At 37.5% G+C, this 22,859-nt stretch overlaps 1 protein-coding gene across 18 annotated transcripts in view; it reads right to left on the reverse strand.

Moving 5' to 3' along the window:
• WDR20 (WD repeat domain 20) overlaps positions 1–22,859 on the reverse strand; it is a 50,184-nt gene that overhangs the window by 18,143 nt on the left and 9,182 nt on the right. For 13 of the 18 annotated variants that reach the window (XR_014228904.1, XR_014228906.1, XR_014228907.1 and 10 more), the window contains exon 2: positions 3,226–3,408. The exons of 4 other annotated variants lie outside the window; for them this stretch is intronic. Coding sequence is in view for 9 of the 14 variants with exons in the window: in XM_082318483.1 (XP_082174609.1) it covers positions 3,226–3,408 (183 nt within the window). In the remaining 5 variants the exon portion in view is untranslated. Of the gene's footprint in view, positions 1–3,192; positions 3,409–22,859 lie in introns of all 18 variants that reach the window. One more of the 18 variants, XM_082318485.1, reaches the window with a different exon arrangement.

Genomic DNA, 22,859 nt, shown 5'->3' on the forward strand with positions numbered 1-22,859 from the left:
TGATATGTAGCAAGTGACTACAACTCATCCCCTTCTCAACCAGCAGAGCTTTAAATTCAGCAGGAAGATAAAAACTCTGAAGTTATGACTTTGAGGCTTTAAAAGATTTCAAGTGGCCTCATACACTTCTGCAGCACAACAAAACAAGACCTGAAGTCAGTATGACTGGCAGATGCATTACAAGATTGGACTGAATGCAGTATCATGGAAATCAGTGGAGTAGCTGGGATAAGGAGCTTATGTTCTGTTATTCTGGTTACAGAATAGTAAGTGAAGGAACTTCAGTCACCAGTCAGGAAGACAAGCCAAGCGAGACTACCTTGGTGGCCATGTTTTGAACAAACTTGAAGGGACAAAATTATAGGCGTAGGCCACAAAGGAGTGAAAGAACTGAGGCAGTCAAGGAATATGCATTAAGGTCTGACAAAGAGCTTTGGCAACGCAGGTATAGGAAAAGTTTATGAGGAAAAAAATGCAGCTTAAGGCTTTAGTTTAAAAGGAATAAAAAAATAAGATGAAAAAAACATAATTCAATTGGCTAGCTTGAGAATAACCAACTACCACCTGGAAACAACTGAATCTGTGAGATACACTTGGCTGGTTTTGGGAATAAGAAAATATCACTAATTCAATTCTGACACAGCTAGAAGGAGTACCGCTGCTGATACAGATTGATTTAGGTAGGCAGCCACAAGCTGCATAGTATCACTCATCTCAGCCTTTCAAGTCCCTATTGTCTTCTACATCAACAGAATTTAAAAAAAAAAAAAAAAAGAAGAGCAACAAGTTAGATTGCATTAAGGCTATTTCATTTTAAGTTCAACATAACCTTCTGTGTCATAACAGGGTAAGTTATTTCATATATCACATACGATTAAGTGCTGATTGCTTTATCACAGGTGATGGTCAAAACAGACCTTTGGGCTACCTGAATCACCAAATTACTAACAGGACAGGCAGTGAATTCTATTACCTCTAGCACTAGTGCTAAATCTGTCGGAAGATGTAAACACTCATTTAGACCACCTTCTGCCTATGAAGACATGTTTATTCTCAAACATTATCTAAACTTGAAATATAGTCAAAACCCAACAGGCACCTTCATCTTGAAGCAAACAAACTGGCTCAAACACCAATGCTCACTGATGTTTCTCTGAAATGGCTTTTAGATACAAGCCAGAACTTCCAAACACATCCAGGGCAAACTTAAATACTGTAATTGACAGATTAAAAATACATAAAAGTTTTAGAATTGGTTGTAACTGCAGATTAGATCAGTGTAGGAAACAATCTGTCATTTAACTCTAGCCTACCATGTGCGTAGTTTTGGTAGCACTGAGCAAATCCTTATGTTAGCTTTGTAGAAAACAGATCATCTCATTTAATTTCCACCAAACTGTCAAAGGATGTATTCCCACCACAGTGAAGTAATTATGGTCTAATCAACACTGTCTAACTGAAAGCGGCTTCAGTGCTTCCATCATTTGTGGACTACCACAAGAACTACTCAGCCTGCAACGCAGCTTTACACTGTAAAGACAGTAAACAACATCAAGGCATGTAAACATGCATTGGACCTTTATGTTAAGTATTTCAGCAGAAGTTTTTCTCAAAGCAACTATAGTTCAGCTACAAGAGTGAGAACTGCTCTGCGATACGAAACTCTAGCTCTTTATAGCATTTCTACTGCCATTTGTAATCTTTACACTATTATCATACAAGATTAAATCAGAGCTGTACTTAACACAAGTAACTTGTTCACATCCAGACTACCACTCGCAGTGGTGAAGTTGCACCAATGACAAAGTTTTGGGTTTTTTGGTTTGGGATGGGTTGTGGTTGGGGGCGGGGGGGACGGGGGACGGTACTGCAGGGGGAGGGGTGTTAGGACAATGCTAAAATGAACATTTCAACTACTTATACAGAGGTTTCTACCAGAGTACTCCGTGCGACATTAAGAGATTCTCCAGCAGTATTTCCCACTCAACATAAGCAGAGAGACAGAGCAGGTGGGAAAAGGCCAGGAAAGAAGAACGCCCCTCTTCTGATCTAGAAGTAGCTACTTTTAGAAAGCTGAGGAGGAATTAGACAGTTCTAATTATAAAACATCCCCATTGAGAACAATACTTCAATCTTCTTTGCACAAAGACAGCAAGGCAACACATCCCCCTGAGGTGGGAAAGATATGCTTGCTCAGTTTGAAAGCTGAGCAAGGCTTAACTTCATCTGCAAAGTTCTTATCCAGATTTGAAATTAAAAAAAAAAAACAAAAACAAGCAAACAAACAAAAAAAACCCTGAAACACCAAAACAAAAAAACCACCAAGCTGCAAAGCTCTTTGCTATTACCCCCCTGACAATTCACCTTCAGCTGGATTAAAATACAAAAAGGAGCAAAAAACATGCCCCAAAAACCAATCATCCTCTCCAAATCACCCAAATTCCCATAGCTTATCCTCTGCAGGAAATGCTGTCAAAAGTTGTACCAGTTACCAGGTTTCTTTCCCTGTTAGCATCCAGACACTTAGTCTTCTAAGAATGTCAATACTACCAGATAATCAGAGCCAGTGGTCTTGTAACTTGGCATTAGTCCCCCCCATAGTACTCCCTTCTATCTTTCCTTATTGCACAGCAGCAGACAAAGCAGATGGAGAGTTCTTTCAGGAACATCACATGGCCTCATAAGCCTTCAGCTTCTTCTGTACAGCATTCAGCTTGATATCCTAGTCTTCCCCAGGCAAGCCCTTAGTAATCCTTGATACAATCAGTTTCTGCTGTTAACATCCTGACCATAAAAACTGGTATTTTTACCTTATTTAATATTTTGACCATAATATATTATTTAAATAGGGGCCTAAATGTTTTCTTCTTCATTCGGAACCAGAAGCCTCAGAAACAACAGACTACAGAGCACATGCAGCAACATTTAGATTTTAGATGTAGTCTACATTTAGACGTAGACCTTTTTTCCATCAGTTAACTGTCATTAACTCTAGTTACAGTATTACCCAAACTGTAAAGTCCTGATTTTTAATCTTAAACCTCAAAAGATTCCTTCATGAATTTTTGTGTAGGTATTCCAAGCCAATGAAACAGCTGAAAAACAAAGGTAGTGACTGAATGATAAGCTATATAGGCAAACGGAACCATCTATAGAACTTTGAGAATCTAGGATCTTTACTGTCACAAATACATTGCATGCAACAACGTTAAGATTTCTACTTACTTCCTCATTAAATAATTTGCTAGTTTCTTTTTTAATGGGGTCTATAAGTTGGACCTGGCCTGCAGAGAAGCCCACTAGAAGAGACACACTTTCTGCTGTGGCTGTTAAGTGATTGAAGTCATGGCATGTAGGTTGTGTTCCTTTGTATATCCTTTTGTCTATTGGTTTACTCAAGTCCGCAGCCTGCAAAGAGAGCAAACAGAATTAAGACAGTTTATCACAATGTGTGCACATAACCAGTTCTATTTGCAAATAATGCGTATACTAAGCAACAATTTCTGCAGTCACAAAACTCTACTTTAAAAAACAGCTTTGTATTTATCAAATACATTCAAGATATTGTCAAAAGGTTTATTTTTTCATATAATGCAATACTTGTGTTTTTCACTTTTGCTAACACTATACCTACCCTAGCCTTTGCAACTACATCACGTGACAAACCAATGACAACCGTTCAGCAACACACAGGCTCCAGTGAGTCCTCAAGATCAACCTGTTCCCAGAAGGCTTCGCCTGCCAGAAGAGGCATTCCATCACACAGAGACAAGATATCTTCAACTTTCCTAGTAGCAGCTTTCTCAATATTGAGTACAACCAACTTTGGATTAAAAATAGCATATTCTCAATCACCTGATTCTTGTACTATCCTTTTATAACAGGCAAACATACAATATTGGTCTCAATAATAAAAAAAAAAATGATCAACTAGATCCTAGGAGAGTATTTTCTAGGAATACCAACTCAAGATGCTGATACTGTGATTATAAAATACATTTTAAGCCATTAAGCTACAAAGTAATTGTGCTTCTGACACTGAACACCGAATTCAAATATAGCTCAGGCAAAGTAAGTGCTAGCAAAACTGAGGAACTTCAATACAAACAACTGAAGATCTGGCACTAAAGTGTCAGAAGAATCAAAAGGAACAGAAAAGCAATTTAAAATGCTCTCTCAGTTGTGTAACCCATGTTTATCCGCATACCACTTCTGAATAGACAACCTAATATTTCATCATTCAGAGATTAAAACCCACACATTTAATATGCAAGATCATACCTCAAGTTCAACTTTTTTTTTTTTTTTTTTTTTAAACTCCCTGTTTACTAGGTTAGGAGTCTGTAATTTGAAAGCTGCAGATACTCAACAATATTACAGACCTGAGATGTAGCTGTGATTTGGGACTTGGATTCTAATTTTGATATATACTTTTTCAGTATTTTTAGTCAGAGAAAATCGGGCCAGCAATATAAGAAATAAAACTTCTTTGAGGAAGAGGACAAGTTTCACATAAAAGAAAATTGCTCCAGTATATTAAACGTTCGAGGATGAAGTCTAAAGAGTGACAAATCCTTGGTGTGCACTGAGCTACATAGACAGAAACTAGACCTGTCAGTAGGGAAAAAAATCTAAACTAGCTACACAGTGAATCATGTCAGGTGAGCCATTTCCAAGGCAAATTTAACTATGGGATACGCATGATAAGCATATATATACAACAGTATTAAAGTTGCACTTATGATTTGCAGCATATATTATAAACCAGTTTAATCAGGTGTATGGCCTCCTGGTTGAAAATTCAAAAGTGAGATGATGTATTCCAACTTCTAAAGTCAGCAGATTAAAAAGTTATTCTCCAGAGCCCAGAGACCCATTATAAGCTAAGAAAGAATATTAACAATACCTCTTCAAGGAGAACTTAAATAGAATACTAGCTCTACTGGGAGATCATAGGATAAGGCGCATGCCTAGCAAGGAGCATTCACAGATACATGTAAATCTGTAATTTGAAGCTGAAAGATCAAATCCTAGAGGCCATGCAATTATCTCTTATATTGTGCAAGACTCCCTTGTCCTGTATCACTACAAAATAAGTGATATCAAGGGATGACTCTCAAAACTGAGATAGCGTTTCTATCTGGAAGACCATTATACAGAACAATATAGATGCATCCCTCCATACCTCAAAGAAGCGCAGGGTTAACAAGGTACCGCATCCCTCTCCTCTCACCTATGAGACTTGAGGTTGTGCCCTCTGGACAGAAATTCCAGCAGGACCCAATGCCTCAGAAGGAAGATCCTTTTTAAAGTAAATGGAAATCAGCCTGAATCATGCTGAATGACCAGAGAACCACAGACTCTCCCAGCCAGCAGAAAACACTGATATTCCCAGGTTCTTCTCATTCCGAATCCTCACTATCATTTTAAGCAGCAAAGAATCAAGAGGTGGCTATTTTCAGACTGGAACTATACTTGCTCTTTTGTCTGGTTGAGGTTTTATATCACTAGCTTTTGTTTTTGTTGTCCGACAAATTTGGTGTGACTGAAGTTCCCCGTCTTCTGAAATTATGTGATAACAAATCTAGCAAGACATGAAATTCTGATAAATTAAATCTAAGCACAGACTTCACTGTGCTTGTTCTAGCTGTTCTCTGGGAACCAGATGGCAGTGACAATCTGTCTGAACCTAAATGGAATATAAATAAACTAATTCAACCCAGAATTACCAGGCTTCTACTGACAGGGATGCCCCGCCTTTTATTTACATGCAGCTAGTGTTTTCAGTTATAATATAGTTGCTTCATGGAGATAAGTCAAATCTACAAGCACAAAAGTACTATTTTGGTCTTGATCTCTCTTAATTGAAAGACAGGGTAGAATCAATGAGCATAAGAACTAGGATACATTTTCTTTATTTCTGCATAGCTGAAGGTTGCTATTGGATTTTGGTAAGAACAAGAAAAGAGCTTACTCATAAAATTCAATTGCGCCTGGGACTCAGCATTTCATTAGCTCACCACTAAGTCCATTTGCTATATTTTTTTTGTAGACGATTTGATTCTCAGAAAAGAGCTTTTACATGAGATCTGAGTTTACAACTGGCAAATCCTAGGATATGACACTATTTACTGAATGAGGCGACGTGAACTGCCCCCCCTCTCAGAAGAACGGTGATGTACTTTGAATGAGAACAAAGATCTTGGGATTAAGTGTTACCAAACATGGAGACTAAAAGCACAGGATCAGGCACCCTCACCTCTGCTTGAGCTGGCAGCAAGCTATTTGCATGCTTCCTGTCCCAGTTCCTTTAACGTTTTCTTCTGAAAAAACACTCAGCACTATTCCAGCCTGTCCACTTTGAGAAACTTAATCCATTGTGGATGATTCATGATGAGAGCAACACTTCGTAATTAGAACTTAAGAACTTAATCACGACTGAAAGAAGGTTGGGGCATCTAATGCAAGGTTAAGAATCAATACCATCCTCTCTTCGAATAAAAATCTGTGCGAGCCATTGAAGTACATCTTCACTTATCAAGACTCTGGTATTACCACCTGGGCCAACCGATTCCTGCATTAGAAGTCTGCTCCTTCCAACATACGGTGGTATTTCAAGTACCCCTCGGGCAAAGGAACAAGGAATAATGGTTATCAGGCAACAAGAACAAGAGGAATCTCACACAACACCTGTCTAAAGTCAGTGATGTAGCTGAATAAAATAGGTGTACCTTGGGCATCAACAGCTTCTGAGTCCTCTCTTTGAACAGATAAAAACTCTGTGGAGAACTTTACAGAAGAAAAGATTGACCAACTTTGCTATTTAGTTCTTTGTGATGAATTCGTACTCTAGAAATAAAACGTGAACCATGTAACTATTTGGGGAAATTCCTAGTCCCATTTAGTTAACTCTCTCAGTATGCTATCTTAGCAAAATTACCTCCACTCTGCTGGGGTAGGGAGGGGGAAAAAAAAAAAAAAAGTAACAGTCTAGCAGTTGCCCATTCACCCTGAATCATGACTTCCAGCAGAATGGCAGTCAAGTGGAACGTCTTAACCACAGCTTTAAGTACCTAAACACTAAGAAGAAAATGGAAAAAAAAATATCCATTCTCTCAGTCTAAAGCAAATATTTAAGTTTTCAGCTTTGGACGTTTGAAATGTCTGGTTAGGATGGGCATCAATAACCTTGGTTCTGTAGCTGTATGTAATTCTAAGGTCAAACCAAATTAATATCTGTCCAAGATTCATTCTTTTTATGTACCATTGATCCGAGACTTAGAGCTTTCATACTAAGACTTCCCAAACAGTGAATCACATTATTTCAAGTCAGCATTTAATCATGCTCCTTGACAGATGTGATTTCTTCCTGTATCTTTTCCTAACTTACATCTGCAGCTTTCTGCAAATTTTAGTCAAATGAAATGTATCATAGATGCTACATTTCCTTCCAAGCTAAAAAACATCTCTGAGATCAGAAAGGAAAAGTGTTATTTATTAATTTATCTCAGATAATTTCAACTGTACTCATCAAAATGCTTCCTTTACATACTTAATAGTATTTAATATCACATTTGCCAGGAGACTGGCTTGCCATGGGTCATAGCTTTAAGTGAGATCAAGACAGAATATCAGGTCTTTAAGCCTGAAAGTGAGCGCAAACATTTATTAAAAATTTTACTTCCAAAAATCCTCTTAAGAAAATTTCTCTTGTCCAGAGAATTAATTGATTGTGAACAGCAGATTACAGATTGCCTATGTACGTAGAGCTCCAGCGCAAACTAAAAGAGAAGACACAACGAACCAAGATATTATACTTACACAAACTAAAAGAGAAGACACAAAGAACCAAGATATTATACTTTCAAAACCAATTTCCTCAGCATTTCTGGAGCTTGGAATTCACAACTTATTACCTGTAGCTTGGTATCTCTTCAATACCTTGCTGTCCAGGGATTTAATGGTCCCTGGTCTATAAACAGAACAATTTGAGAAAGCCATGCTTGTTATAAAGCTATACAAGTAACATAAGAAATCAACTCTTAGAACTATTACTAAGTGAACTTTACTGAACTTCACAGATGCTCTTTAAACCCCAGCTGAAAAAAAGAGGCAAGGTCACCCTTGCTGCAGCACTCTGCCTTACAGTATCCCGTAGCGAATAGGGCAGGGTCTTCCAGGACAGACTTGCTACCTGTGTTAGCAAGTACAGGGAAAACTAAACCAGGAGGCCCCTTACAGCTTGTTTATTCTTCCTCCATGTCTGTGCTGGTCTCCCTCTCCTTCCTGCAGAGCTAGCTAAAGGACAGAGAAAGTTGAGGAACACAGCAAGAAAGCCGAGTTATCCTAGGCACATTTGTAGAATTTTCTGGCAAACACTGTTCATTGTTTCTGTACACAAGTGTTTCTGGCAGAAATACTAGCTTCAATACTTCCCAGTGGAAATCCCTCTAATTACTTTATTATCAAAGGAGTAGATTTCCAGCTTTTTTTTTTTTAGAGCTCAAATACAGCTCACTTAATATTAGCAAAAGAATAATTTGTAGTTACATCACTGTTGCTTCAAGCTGGTCTAATCTCACAGCTGACCCTGCTTTGGCCAGCAGGTTAGACTAGAGACTCTCAGAGGTCCCTTCCAACCTGAATGACCCTGAAATCCTAAGCTTAGGATCAACCAAAGCAGCAGCAACATGTCCACTCCCAGCTTACTCAACAGGTCTGGTGTATGTCTTAAAGGAACTTCACTCAGGAAGAAAACTCCAGAAACAAGTTAGCTGTCTTTCCCTATAAAGAACACTGATGTAGAGCAAAAGTTCTGCTTAATTTATGAGATACACAACAGAAAGTCCATGCAACTATAAAGCCCTAATAAAACACTCTTCAGTGCAGCTGACAGTGCCATAGCCAATCAGTAATAAACTGGCTTCTACAAACATAACTGCATGTAAGCTGACAGACTGCTGACTAATGGCCTTAGCTTTCTCGGTAGAAAGGTTAAAGTCTGGCAAGAACTCACATCAGTCCCAAGATCTCTTCAGATTCAAAAGCACAAATGTTTCAGGTAGTATACAAGTGAACACACATTCAGGGACATTTTAGAAGTCCCTAGAAAACTTATAAACTAGTTTGAAAGCTTCTGGGAACACTTATAAATGAAAAAAAAAAAAATCCTCTTTAGGATTCTATAAAAAGCCAGCAGACAATCACCATTTGTAAAGTTGCCCTATTTATACATAGCTACAATAGGTTTCTTAAACCAAGTACAGTTTCTTAAATAAGTAAGAGCTGCTTTTTCCATACACGAGTGATGTGCTTAGCTTTAAGGGTTGCGTAATAGCGGTTTTGTGTGTACACACAGACTAGTTTTAAGTGTCACCTAAGCCTTACAAAGCCATTAGGGAAATTTTAGGTCTTTATTTTGCAACATTGCATTCAATGCACCTGCTTTATATTAAAGTCACATTTGTAAACCTCAAGAAAACTATTATTTCATTTTTAGTTTTGCCTTTAAAATTTGGCTGAACTTTCAACTCTATGAATTGAAGCACCAATAGCTTAACACTCACAACAGCACAACCAATGCTGGATTTGCTGCCAATTAATATAAGGGCAAGTATGAACTAACACTAAAAATAAGCCCACGCATTCACTTTCCCTTATTCCTCTCTAACTGAAGGCAAGAGAACCTATGAGAAAGGGATGAAAGTTGCACGGGACAACATGAATTTTGAAAACTAAAAACTAAGAAATTAGGACAAAAACAATTAGCAGGCAGGAAAAAGAATCTGCTACTTCTAGCATACTGCCTTAAAGACTTTCCTTTAAGGTATCTCTCTATAGCTTCCTTTCTCTAGAAAGTCTCCAGAAAGTGTAGCTGCTAATTTGTGCCAGTTTTACTTTCATAAATCTTAGGATTCTGATCTTCAAGACATGATCATTATTAATTTGGCTTCAGTAGCATATCTTCTGATGTACTTTTTCTAATACATAAATATTTTGAATGATCTCACTTAAAGTTTAAAATAATTTGCATTTATACCCACTCCCAACAAAAGCATTTCAAGATTTATTTCCACTCAACGGAACGTTTACTCTTCTGAACAACACTGTTCCTCATAAATGGGTTCCCGTATCTTTGCAGAAGGTTTTTTTATAAGTTACAAAGCACTTGATTAAATGCTGAACAGGAACGCTTAAGGCATGTGACAGAGTTTCTAGGATACTGTATAAGAACAGCTCTGTTAGTAAAACAGGGACACCAAGTAATTTTATTTAACCTAATTTTTTCAAGTGTTCCACACAATTCATCCATAACAAAGTCTTAAAGATCAATTTTGTACAAAGCCGCTTGCAAATTCGGGAAGCTACTTAATATTCTTCTCCCTTCTGGATTTAACTTCCATTCGGGGCCATACAAGACATACATGACTTTTGAACGGAGAAAAGCATTACTTAACAAGATATCAGCATTTATTCATACAGCAGACAACTATGACCACATACATTAAGATAAAAAGCTCTAGTCCAGACAACTAGACATAAATCCATATTTAGGCAAAGATCAGTTTAGTTTTCTGAAGCACCCAATAAAATAATCATATTCTGTTTCCAGAAGAATTATTTAAGCACTCAAACAGAGCAAAGAGCACGCACTGGTTTGAAATAAATCTGCACGACATTAACTGAACCAATGGTTATATAATTGGCAAGATCAAGAAAGTGGATGTGAACACCCTAAAGAACACGCATAAAGGACTGTTTGATTTGCAACTTACCATAACAGTGTTAACTCCATTTTAGTAAGGCTATAGACCAAAATTTTATCTGGTTACAGTATAGATAAGCACATCCTATTGGAAGTTATCTAAGGTGAAAGCACCAGTCTACCAATAACTCTAGACAAAGTAGACATTTTTATTTAAAAAGAGTTCAAAAACCCCAAACAGTAGACTCCCCCAAAAAAGAAAAATCCTTTTTTGTTTTTAAATCCCCATTCACTTCACAGGTGCATATAGAATCAACTTACCCTTTGTTTCTCTACAAGACTGGGCAAATGGCATTAAAGTAGGACAGGAACATTAACACATTTGAACTACTGTAGGCCAGGGAGGTTGAGGGAAATTGAAACAAGGTTTTTGAACCCCTCCACACAAAAAATACCTCCTCTGTCTTCTGAGCAGAGACCACTGCTGCTGCCTCCATTTGTCACAACTCAACAGAGGTCTCAAGTCACTGAAATTGTTCCTTCAGAAACTTAAAGCCTTTTCAATTCAATGTGTTACTCATTTGGTGAAATTTACACCCATGCTGACACCGCTCCTTTTGAGTGGAAGACCAAAACATACAACTTGTGACAGTGCTGTTCAAAGAGTTGGGTCAGACCCAAAGAGTTCTCATGAACTGACCACCACCCTCAGCACAGCTCTCCAGAGCAAGTCCTGGTCAGTCCTGAAAAGGTCTGTGAGCAGTGCTTAGCATCTCCGAAAGAAACCAAGCAGTCTGCTCGCTGCAGGAAGGAGCCTGGAAGCATTCCAAGGAACTCCAGCAACCTTCAGCTCCACTATAATCAAATCCCTAAAACTTCAGGGAAACGACATGACATTGTAACTTAGCATTTCAAAAGGTGTTTGTTTCTACATATTTAACAACATTAATTTTTATTATACCTGCAGAAGAAAACCTGTCCCTTTCCTCCCTAGAAGCGCTCCAATCCTTTACATCACACTTTGCACAACACTGCTTTACTATGATACAGAAAGAGCACAAGAGCTTTAACTTGTTCTTGAGCATCTTGAGCATTCTGAGCGATTACTCAGAAACCCACACTGAAGAACAGCTAACAAAAGCAGTATTTCACAGTTCCTTTTGCAAAGTTCACCTTATTGTGGGTGTCAGTTAATGACAATCAATTCAGATAAAAATTGAGACTTTGACTTCAGTGTTATGCGCTTGGCCACACTGTATCTGTAAACAGGCTGGTTAAACTCAAACAACTCTGAATATAGTCACTGTACCACACACTCCCAACAGACATGAACTGAATTAGATATTCTATTTTGGTTTAAGCAATTAGTTGCCTTTTTTTTTTTTTAATAGAAAGAAGGGAAAAGAAGGCGTGATATCAGTATTATTGTCTCTTCCCAGTGGCTGGTCTACAGAATTTTGGCTCAACTGTAGCTCAGCCTGCCGGATAAAAACCTCTCCAACAGAAACCTAATTCAGAATCACGTATGTTCTGCATGCGATGCAGACACCTTCCTCCTCCTCTCCCCCTACTCAGCTCTTTTTAAGGATATATGTAAGAAAGAGATCTCACTGTGCAGTTTTAAGTTCAAAACAATGATCTCTCAGGGCTATTAATAAACCATGGGTGACAGGTCACATTTTTATACTGGTCTCTCCCTCACTGGCTTAAAAATTAAGACACAGATTTAACAAGTCGTGACACATACATACTGGCACATACAGAACTGGACCACCATCCAAGACTTTTTACTCCAACACCATTTCCTCAACAGCAGGCAGATACACGTTCCAGAAGTAAGTTCAAGAAGCTAGCTGCATTAATGGATTATTGTCCATCCTAGATTTCTTTCAGGAATCCATTTAAATTGCAAATATGGAAGTTTAATAACCCTTTACAGGATTTTTTGGGGATTAACCACTGCATAGAATTGCGAATATTGCCAGATATTGTTTTAACACCCATTTTCTGTTCATTATTGACTTAAATGACTGAAGCAAGATCCTGATGAAGTTAAATATGTGGAAAAAAGTACCAGTTCTGAATTTTGTTCCCCTCTGATTTTACTGAATACCTTCTTGTTCCCAGGAAGAGACAATTATGCCTAACATTCCTTATATACACAGCACTTATATTGCTTACTAGAATAAGCACTCCCATCTTTTTCAGTATTTCCATGGAAGTTTTCAGCTATCACAATTTTCAACATTTCTCTTTTCTCTTTGTAATGATTCTTTTTTTTTTTTTTTTTTAAGACCTGTATGAACACTTACAGATGGATCTACTGATTTATACAATGCAATATGATTTACTCCATTCTTGTTTCTAATATTCTTCCCCATTCCATTTCTTACAATAAAGAAAAATTAGGACTCAAGTATTGATCAGTTAAGGCAGTCATCGATGGCAATCCCTTCTTTTTATGTAGTGGTTCCAAACTGACTCAAGTTTTTTTCCTCCAGTGTGTGCCACCAAAAGATTAGTGGGAACACAGACTCCTGCTCATTCACCTAGCGTAACTGCATCTCCTAAGTTTGTTACAATTGCCTCTTGCCCTGACAGTTAGTCAAATTAGTCCACCTTCAATTTCTGCTGCTTTTCTCCTTTATTTTTTTTCCTGAAGTTATGGATCTACCACAGAACTATAAATTACCATATGTTAAACTTAGTGGGATGAATGTTGAAGTTTTATTCACTGTGGCTAATCAATAGCACAGTTCATCACTTCCTGGGGCCTCTTAAGTTCTTACTTTCCTTTGAGTTGAAACTTAGTATAATCTTCCAGATGTTTTCACATTCTACTTTTCATTATGAAGCGATCAGTAAGTCCTTTTTAAAGACATCAGCAAAAAACACAGACTAACCTGGAATTCAACATAACAGTTACTATTCGTAACAACTCTGCAGCTCAGCCTCTTTACACTTAAAAACTCATGAGAACTCCCGCGCACCGTTTCAGCCTAATACTAAACTGCCATCACCTCCAACACTTTATGTTCCAGTAACACCACTTCCTAGTTATCACGACATCAAGCCTTCCTTCCCAAGACACCATGTACTATAAAGGCTGAGGCAAATTAATCATAGTTTCTCAATAATAACCTCAACTGCTTTCCCTTAGCCTCCAACTATCTAACATAATCTCCAATCCAGATTACGCAATGCGTAAAGTGATGAGGTTGAGTCACATGTCAGGGTAGGTGCACACAATCTCAAATGTCCAACGATGACTCAAGCCTTGATCTTCAAGAAACTTTTAGAAGTAGTGCCCCTCTCAAGCCACAGATTGACCTTTCTATATAATAGCTTCCCCTTTGGGGAATGAGATTTTGGAAAAGATGGATGTAAATACACATACTAATTTACATTCAGAAAGAGAATAACAACTGCATGATTTGCATATGACCACACCTATGGAAAACTGTACAGCAAATCACATGCAATAATATCGGATTTTGCCACAACATACTGACAGGACTACAATATGAAATACTGTGTTCACAGACCGTTCAAAGGCAGCTGAATAAACAGGGAAACCATCAAACCGAGAATCACCCCATTAAAACACCAGCATACAGATCTTTGTTATAGTTCGCAAGTCTTAAGATAAACAACTGTGGGAAAGTGAGTTAAATATTTCAAGATCTTTAACATACACAAATCATTAAAAATATATATAGATCATATATATATGTATGATCTAACATACATATTATTATTAACATAGACAAATCATTATATATATACACACACACACTATACTGGTCACATCTGTTAAACAAGACACAGGATGCTGAAAAATATGTCAACCTTGATTGCAGTACTTAAGTAATTTATCTGTCTCCAAGAGGCTATTCTATTCACTCAATGCCCTTACAGTTAGAGGGCAAGCCAACAAAGAATGACACTCTTCCCTGCTTGTGAATATTGCCTGCTTTGTGCAAAACTCTGAACTGGCAGTTAAGATTTGCTTGATAAAATAGGATTTTTAAAACAGTATTCTTTGGAAAACAGACTCTAATAAATGATAAACAGCTACATTTGTTCTCCAAAGGGATTATTTCAGTTTACAAGTTTTCTTTTGTGTATCTTAGTTTCCAAACTTTGGCATGAATTTCCTACTGTGTTTGCCATGGTAACCAAGCAGCCTGAGCCTCTACTTGAAATTCTGTTTAACTGTTTAGTGCTGCATATTGATCAAGATAGATTAACATCCTAATGTATTCCAAAGAGTGAACCAATTCTCATACTGAAGGAATCACCTTATTAACTATTACAAAACTCAAAGGATTTCTGTTGTTGGTTAAGATGGCAGGGTAATGGGGAAACTTCATCGCCAAAGATGTGCATAAATAGCTACCACATAAAGAGAATGCACTCAGATGTGAGGAATAAGGTGTGTTCACTACAGAAGGAGCTACACTAGAACAGCAAAGACTCTATTTGACACTGTCTTCTCTCCCGTGAATCAAGACTCTGCATTCATGGCAGAAAAAAAAATTTGTTCCAAGAGTGGATTTAAATGAGAAAGACAGTATCCATACATTAAAGCTTGTACCCTGGTGGAAAACCATTCTGTTCTGGTGCAAGAGGGGACAGGTAACTGGCCAACTTACTTAAAGTTCTAGGATTAACATCAGCAGGGCAAAGCCAAGCCATAGTTGCTAGCTTTTCTTAGTTTCCATTTTGAAGAAAGATTTTTCTTCAAACATTCAGCTCAAATACAGGATCATGAATAAGAAAACATCTGTTTTAAGCACATGGAATCTTTCCTAATTCCCAGAAAACATACCAAATACCTCAGCATACTAAAATTTATATAGAAGTAAATAAAGAACAGATTAGGAAAACTTGAAACAGAAAATGGTTTATGGCTTAGTTTTTTTCAGTCTCACTACCCCATGTGATAAAAAAAAGAAGTAAAGGTTGGCTGGTCACCTCTTTTTATAATAAATTAATACACCCACTATTACCTGATGTTGATATTCAAGAAGATCTCATGCTTTACTCTGCTCACGGTTAAAGACAGGATGAAATAGTTCTGACCTTCAATGCCTGCTGTATAAATGCAGACTTACAATACAGAGAACCACCTCCAAGAAAATCTAAAAACGAAAACAAAACCCCCTGAAGCTTCCTTACAAAACTACTGAGATACCATTACCATAAACCATTGCAGATATCATGGAAAGAGCATGCTAAGTCAGCTGTACTTCCATTTTTTCATTGGACTTTAGTGTCTCCAGCTCCTCAGGATCTTACACTTCATTTCCTCTTCTGGATCTAAAAGCCACCAAGGTAGCCTCACTGGGTACCACACAGGTAGTTGGATTTGTATCACTATAAACACATTTTCTTCATTCCATTCATCTGGCTCAGCAAAAAAGTTTCTGGACAAAATGCTCTGCCACTTCTTAAAATCTGTTCTGAACTTCCCATAGAGTCTGTAGCCTATGGCACCACAGTATTTTCATTATGCAGTTCAACTATTAGCAACAGCTTACAGCAGGCTAGTCAAAGAGCATGATCCTCCTGAACTGATCATGAATTTTGCATGATTGGGATTTGTGGGAGATCTGGCAATGTCTCTCATACATCTAGGAAAGGTTAAGTTTATTCTCTCCTTTCTTCTCTTCCTTTTAGAGCTTCAAGAAATAGTGATTGCTTTGCTTAGCTATTTAAAATCACACTCTTTCTTTCTCCAGTTTTACATTAGACACCATCTTCTCCTAGTAGCAGGAGTTGAAAATCACCTTCATCAACACAAGCAACTAGAATTTCATACAGTATTAAAGCCATCTTTTCAATGCCTTGTACAATGGCACTAAAGACACTTCCTCATTTCTATTGGCAAACCTCATTTGATACATCTTTGAATTGCATTTATCTCCTCCTGCCTTCAACAGCTGTATCACAAGCTGGCTCAGCTTGTAATCAACATTATACCCTGGTTATCATCTTTTCAAAGTTTTATGGCTGAAGCAAAAATTCCCTAACTATGTATTTTTTCAATGAAGTGTCACTTCAGTTACTGTTCTAATATCAGCTTGTTTCTCATTATAAAATACTCTGATTATGAACAGTGATGCCTCCCAACTGTCTTATGAGAATTTTGCCATCATGTACATGCTCTTACTTCTTTGTCTCAACATTACCGATGAAAATATTAACTGTTTCCAAAACCACTCCTAGAAAACCTCAACTTGACCTCAACTTGAAGCGCTCTTCTCAACAGTTGTCACAGTCCCTGTCATCAGTAAAATATTTAAAAAGATATCAGGAACTAATCATTTTAATTCTCCCCATTACTAGTATTACACAAGAAAGGCTGAGCAACTGAACTTCAAATAAAGCTGTTTATATAATACATGTTATACATTAAAGTTTTCCTTCAGCCTACACCACAGGGAGACAATGTTTTACTTTAAGCAAAACAAACACACCCAGAAGTCTACTACCTCAGAATTTCAAAAGCTAAAACTGAAAGTAACTTGAAGCAGTTGAGAATTCTTCACAGTTCTTCGGGGGTTCTTCTGTTGTTGTGATGGGGTGTTTTGTTGTTTTGGTTTTGGTTTGGGGGGGGGGGGGGGCAAGTAGTGATCTTGAATGTTTTTATCTACATAAATACAATCAGGAATAAGCCTTAAGAAAATACGTGCTTATCACTGGAGTCACAGGCTCCAGGGTTTTTCACGGAAGTTTTCACTGTTAGGAATATGGTGAATTAAAAAGCAACTGATTTCAGAATAGTAGAGAGCATACCAAATATTCGCAGGCATTGAATAAAGTTCATGCTGCAATACTCCTTACAGACTGTCACACATTGCCTAAAGAACATATCACCTTCTGCAAAGCTTGGAATACACCGAAGCACATATTTTAGTCTCTTAATTTTCTCAGTTCCTCAAAAAGTGAAGTGTACTATAACAATTATCTCCTTCCTCAACTACACTTCATAATTAAGTTCTACAAGGTTCACTTACGATTTATGCTTAGTTAACTGTAACTCCTTTCTCAATAGTTACATTCTAGTAAGTTATAACAGATTCACAGCTCTAAAGTAAAAAAGTAATAGTTATCTTTCTGATCTCCTTCTTGTTCCTTATCCTCCAGTGGATCCTTTCATTTCCTCCTACTCCTACAGTCTAGTCACACTGTTGCCTACACTTATAATCAGTCCTTTCTCACCTGTTTCTAATGCTGAATGAGGCATGATTCAGATGAGCTGAACAAAGATAAGATACATATACTAGATGTAAGAAACAAATTAAAATAAGGAAAATGGGTATGTAAATATCAAACGGATTCCAAGTAAAACCACACATTCTGGCACAATTCAGGAACTGTTCTCATTCAGTTCACAGGCTCAGTTGGGATACTTATTAAACACTTAGTAAGTTACTTTCACTGGGAAATGGTTTAAACTGGCTCATCTCTGTAAGTAAAACCGGTTAGAAAATTATACCTGTTAAAGGTGACATTCATTTAAATTAGAGCTGGCAGGCTGCTTTTAGATGGCCCCCCAAACATGGAACACACTGGAAACATTGCATGACTTAATCATAGCATCATCTCTGAGTTGTTCATCTCCTCCCCATGCACACACACAAAGTTACCTGACCTGTTGGACTGGTGTTCTAGTCAGTCACACCTTCAACGCAATTACTTTCACTTTAGCTTTGAACCTTATTTTTTTCTTCTCTAAAACATTGGTATGGTTTTGTTATGACATCAGAAAAATGCACTTAACAATACATGCACACCTATCAATAGCATCCTTTGAGGCTGACTGTATATACAGCTTGCCAGAGACAGAACTGCTGCTCTTGTTTTTTTCTTTCAAGTGATCAGACATCCAAAGCATCCTTAAAATACATCACAGAAAATTAAGTTCTCTGTTGAAAGGCTAAGCCTGCTGTAGCTTCATCACTGGAGTTGTTCAATTTTCATTTCTTCTAGCTTTAAAAAGATCAAAATACAGTAACACTCAATAGTTGGCTTTACAAGTGTGTTTTATGGCAAAAAACCTCAACACCTGCAGTCCCTTGACAACACCCTAATCTTTTCCAATTTTAACAGTGAAGCTTAAAGTAGAACAGTCCTCTCTTTAAGAGTATTCAGAAGTATTGAAACAAAATAAACAGAGACTTTAAACATACAAAGAACAAATAACCAAAAGCCTGACTGATCCAGGGAATCAGCATTAGGACTAAACTTTATTAATTGATTTACCTGAAATTTGCAAGCTGCTATATGATCATTATTATTAAATTAGAGCAAGTTCACTTTCATGTAGACTTGTCAACAGGTGAAGTATAAATTCGTGCTGCATAACAACATACCCAGTATAGCTCCATTATACTAAATAACATACAGGCAAGTAGTAATAGGTTGAGTTTCCACCAGTCTACCACCCTGATATTTATCTTTGAAAGTTTCTCCCATCCACTTTTCAACATATAGCAGGAAAAGTTATTTCTTTGGGGGGGGGGGGGGGGGGGAAGCAGCAGCAAAAGAGCTCAGGATTATGTTTTAGTCTAACAGTGTAAATTCACTCCTTGTAAGAAAAAATTATCTGTTACAGAAAAGCAGCCTGAATAATTGTACCCTACATTGCCCTGTTGCTATAGAAACTTATTTCACTGTAGCAGTTAACTGTTAATCAATTTATATTTTTTTCATTACGAAGCTCAATAAGAGTCAAATACAATAATGTCTGTCCAGCAAGTCAGAATTACGTCTTTTCTGGCTACTGTTGGATTTTGCAAGCCCTACAGGAATGCCGGACATTTTTGATACAGTATTTTTATTAATCCCATAACTCCATCATGTTGCAGCATGTTCACAAAATATTATAGAACAAAGCCCTAATTACTTTTGTACTAAAAATAAGACATAACTGGCTGTTATTCCAAGAGCCCCAGAACAGTCCTACAGAAGTTACGTGAATAAATTATTGACCAAATGTATAACCTACGCTCCAAAACCAGAATGAGGCCCATTGGTTTATGCTTTTTGTGGTCATATTTAGTAACAGACAGATTAAATAACATATTTGTCTTAACTCTTGTCCTGAAGTTGTTAATTTGCAATGCATCTTCCTTCTGGGGCTGAAGACATTTCATAACAACCCAACCCACCTAGGCAAAAAGTGTTACAGAACAAGAATAGGAGCACAGGCTAGTAGAAAACAAATATCAAGGACCAAATCCCTAACACAGATACACTGCAGTGAACTCAGATTTCCCACAGTCCCATACATACAAGGTCTAGGAGATCACCTGGTCTCCAAACCAGAATCCTGCTTCAGAAGTTTTAGAGCAAAAGGCAGCATGTTCCCAATTTCAGCACTAGCTTTCCCAATAGCCTTATTTTAAAAGTAAGCAAAGTATTAAGATACTTTAAGTAATAGTAAGCGCCGACAGTTTCACTGGTATTATGTAGAAAAAAAATCCTATTGCCTATTAATCACTTTCTTTAAAAATTACCATTAAAAGGCTAAAAGGATTTAATGTACCAAATGGTCACATAACATTGTCTCTTTCCACAGGCTTTCCTCATGAGTAGGAGGGAGTGATCAGACTATCTATTGTCACCTACTGATCTTCCTGCAGACAGTAGTGCTGGCTACTGAGGAACTGCCCACATCTCAAGTGTTTTGCTAAAGGTCCTAACAGAAGCCTATATGAGGGCACAGAACTGAACACAGTTAGGCTACTGACAGAACACAGCCCAGCTATTAAGCCATCCCTCCCACTGATATGGGCATACTAATACTATGCATGCTAGGGATTTCTGCTGTCAAAAATAATCATACCTTTAACCAGCACTGATATCAGCACTGTCCAAATCTAAAGTCTCCTTTATATCAGCCTGCACTGGAAGTACCACAGCTGCAAGAGACCTACTACTCAGAGGTGATACAAATAAAGAAAGGGTGCCCAAATGACTGAAGAGAAAACATGGCAAAAGCATTTTCTAGCGTCACGAGACTGAACTTCTCTGAGCACTGATCTTACTGGCATTCCCTTTTGTGTGGCTCTCTGATGTACAAGTAAAGCCTCTATCAGTTTAGGGCTAACAAAAAACAATACACAGATCACCCAGATCAATGCCAGCCTAACAGTTTTTTTGCAAAAGGGGTTACCTATTGCTCAGAGGGAACAGACATGCATGCTGCTACAGTGCAACACAGAGTCAGAACAGCTAAGCAAGCTGCCTCTAGACTGCTGCAGTAACTTAATCGACAACGAGCACTTCCTTACTCTAACAGTGAGGAAAACTACGAATCATCTTGAGCATCACTAAGGGCAGCTTCACCTGGGCATCTGTTTGAGTTGTTCAGAACAGTTGTTTGTCCCATCTCTCCAATTCAAAAGTGCTAACGCACGCTCATGCTTGGCTGTCCCAGTTCAGTCTAGTGAGTTTCTACAGACATAGAGGCTGCATTTTGGCTCCAACACAGAACTACACTTGAAGAGTCACTTCATTGGCGCAGCTTATTCTGCCAACAGTGTTAGAAGGTTGGAAACTTCATCTAGAACAGCGTCTTAAAACTTTGCAGGTGTTTGCTAGCTGTACATGACAGAGAGAAGTTATTCTGTACAAGGCACCCCAGTCTCACTGCTGAAGGCGAGGAAGGCAGGCCATCCCCACGTGTTAAACTGATGTGAACACAACCAGACAGTTTCCTTTCGAAGGGATAGAGCATAAGATCACATTCTGAAGTAACAGCAAGATTTTGCTAGAAGTCACTTGTTGAGATATATAGCTAATGCTATTAAACAGCAATAATTCCCTACTCCACCCAAGCATCTTTCTTTTACAAGCTCCACCCTGTATTTCTGAAAGTCATCTTTGAGAAAAAAAAACAGCCTCCTCCTGGATCAATACACCACACTGAACAGGCACATTTAAAAAAAAAAAAAACCAAACCAAAGAAAACCAACCAAAAAACCAACACACACCCCAAAGAACTTTGATTATTTATAAGCAATAGAGTAGTAATTTGAACTGACACATACTGACACATGCAAGATGGGCTATACATATAATACAGGTATGTATTCTGCAGAATGCAGTATTTCTTAGTACCAAACTTCAAAAGTGATATTGCCTAACAATGCAACTATTCCTGTCCTCATACATTATTTTTTAAAGATAGACCCTCCTGACACCCAAAGTGCAAACAGGTAGCTATTGAAGGTCTCTGGCCCATTAAAAAGGCTCAAAAAACCCCAAACACCACCACAACAAACAATCAAAAACACCAATGTCCAAAAATAATTTAAAAAGAAAGTCTGAAATATAAAGCCAACTGTTTGCTATATAGAACCTAGCAGGAAAGAAAGGTGGAAATTTGAAAGAAAATGCAGATTAAGCCTCTATCTATGGCTTCACAATACAGTATTAAAATTGGGTTTTAGAGCTAGTATTTGCCATTCAGACCACTAAATTATGTAAATCCAAACATTTAAACTATAATTTAAATCTTATGAATATTATTTTTAAAAAATCACTGCATAACTATTTTTCTATAATACTGAGGACAGTAACTAATAGAAAACCAGAAAAACCAAAACAACAACAACAAAAAAATACAACAACTTCTGCCAAAATTTCATTTCAATGATAGCTTCAAACTTGTATCAGGGTCATGGTCTAATATCCACCTCAAATCTAAAGCAAACTTGCACAACTTTTATTGTAGTCTTACTTACAAGAACTGTGACCATAAAAAAATCTTTAGAAATAAATTGTCACAGTTAAAATATGATGAGACTGACTCGTAGGATTACATATTTGTTATGGTTACATTTGTAAGTCAGGAAGAGAAGACTTTATTTATGTTACTCAGATTTACTGAGTTATTCTTGTGACTGCAGCCTAAAGTGTCCTTAAGGCATCATTCCAATAGTTTATTTCACCAGATTCATGGATTTCTAACAGATAGTTTCAATATATATAGGCATCCATTCAGTCTCCTGTTGTCACTGCTCTCCCTTCCTTTAGTTGAAAGAGAGCATTAAAGCCATAAACCCGAGTCCTCTCAAAGTTTTATGTGGTATCACTTTCCTGACAAAATGTATGTAAACTTCCTGTAAGATAAGAATTA

This window comes from Platalea leucorodia, assembly GCF_965183815.1.
Source record: "Platalea leucorodia genome assembly, chromosome: 7".
Classification (NCBI taxonomy): Eukaryota; Metazoa; Chordata; class Aves; order Pelecaniformes; family Threskiornithidae; genus Platalea; species Platalea leucorodia.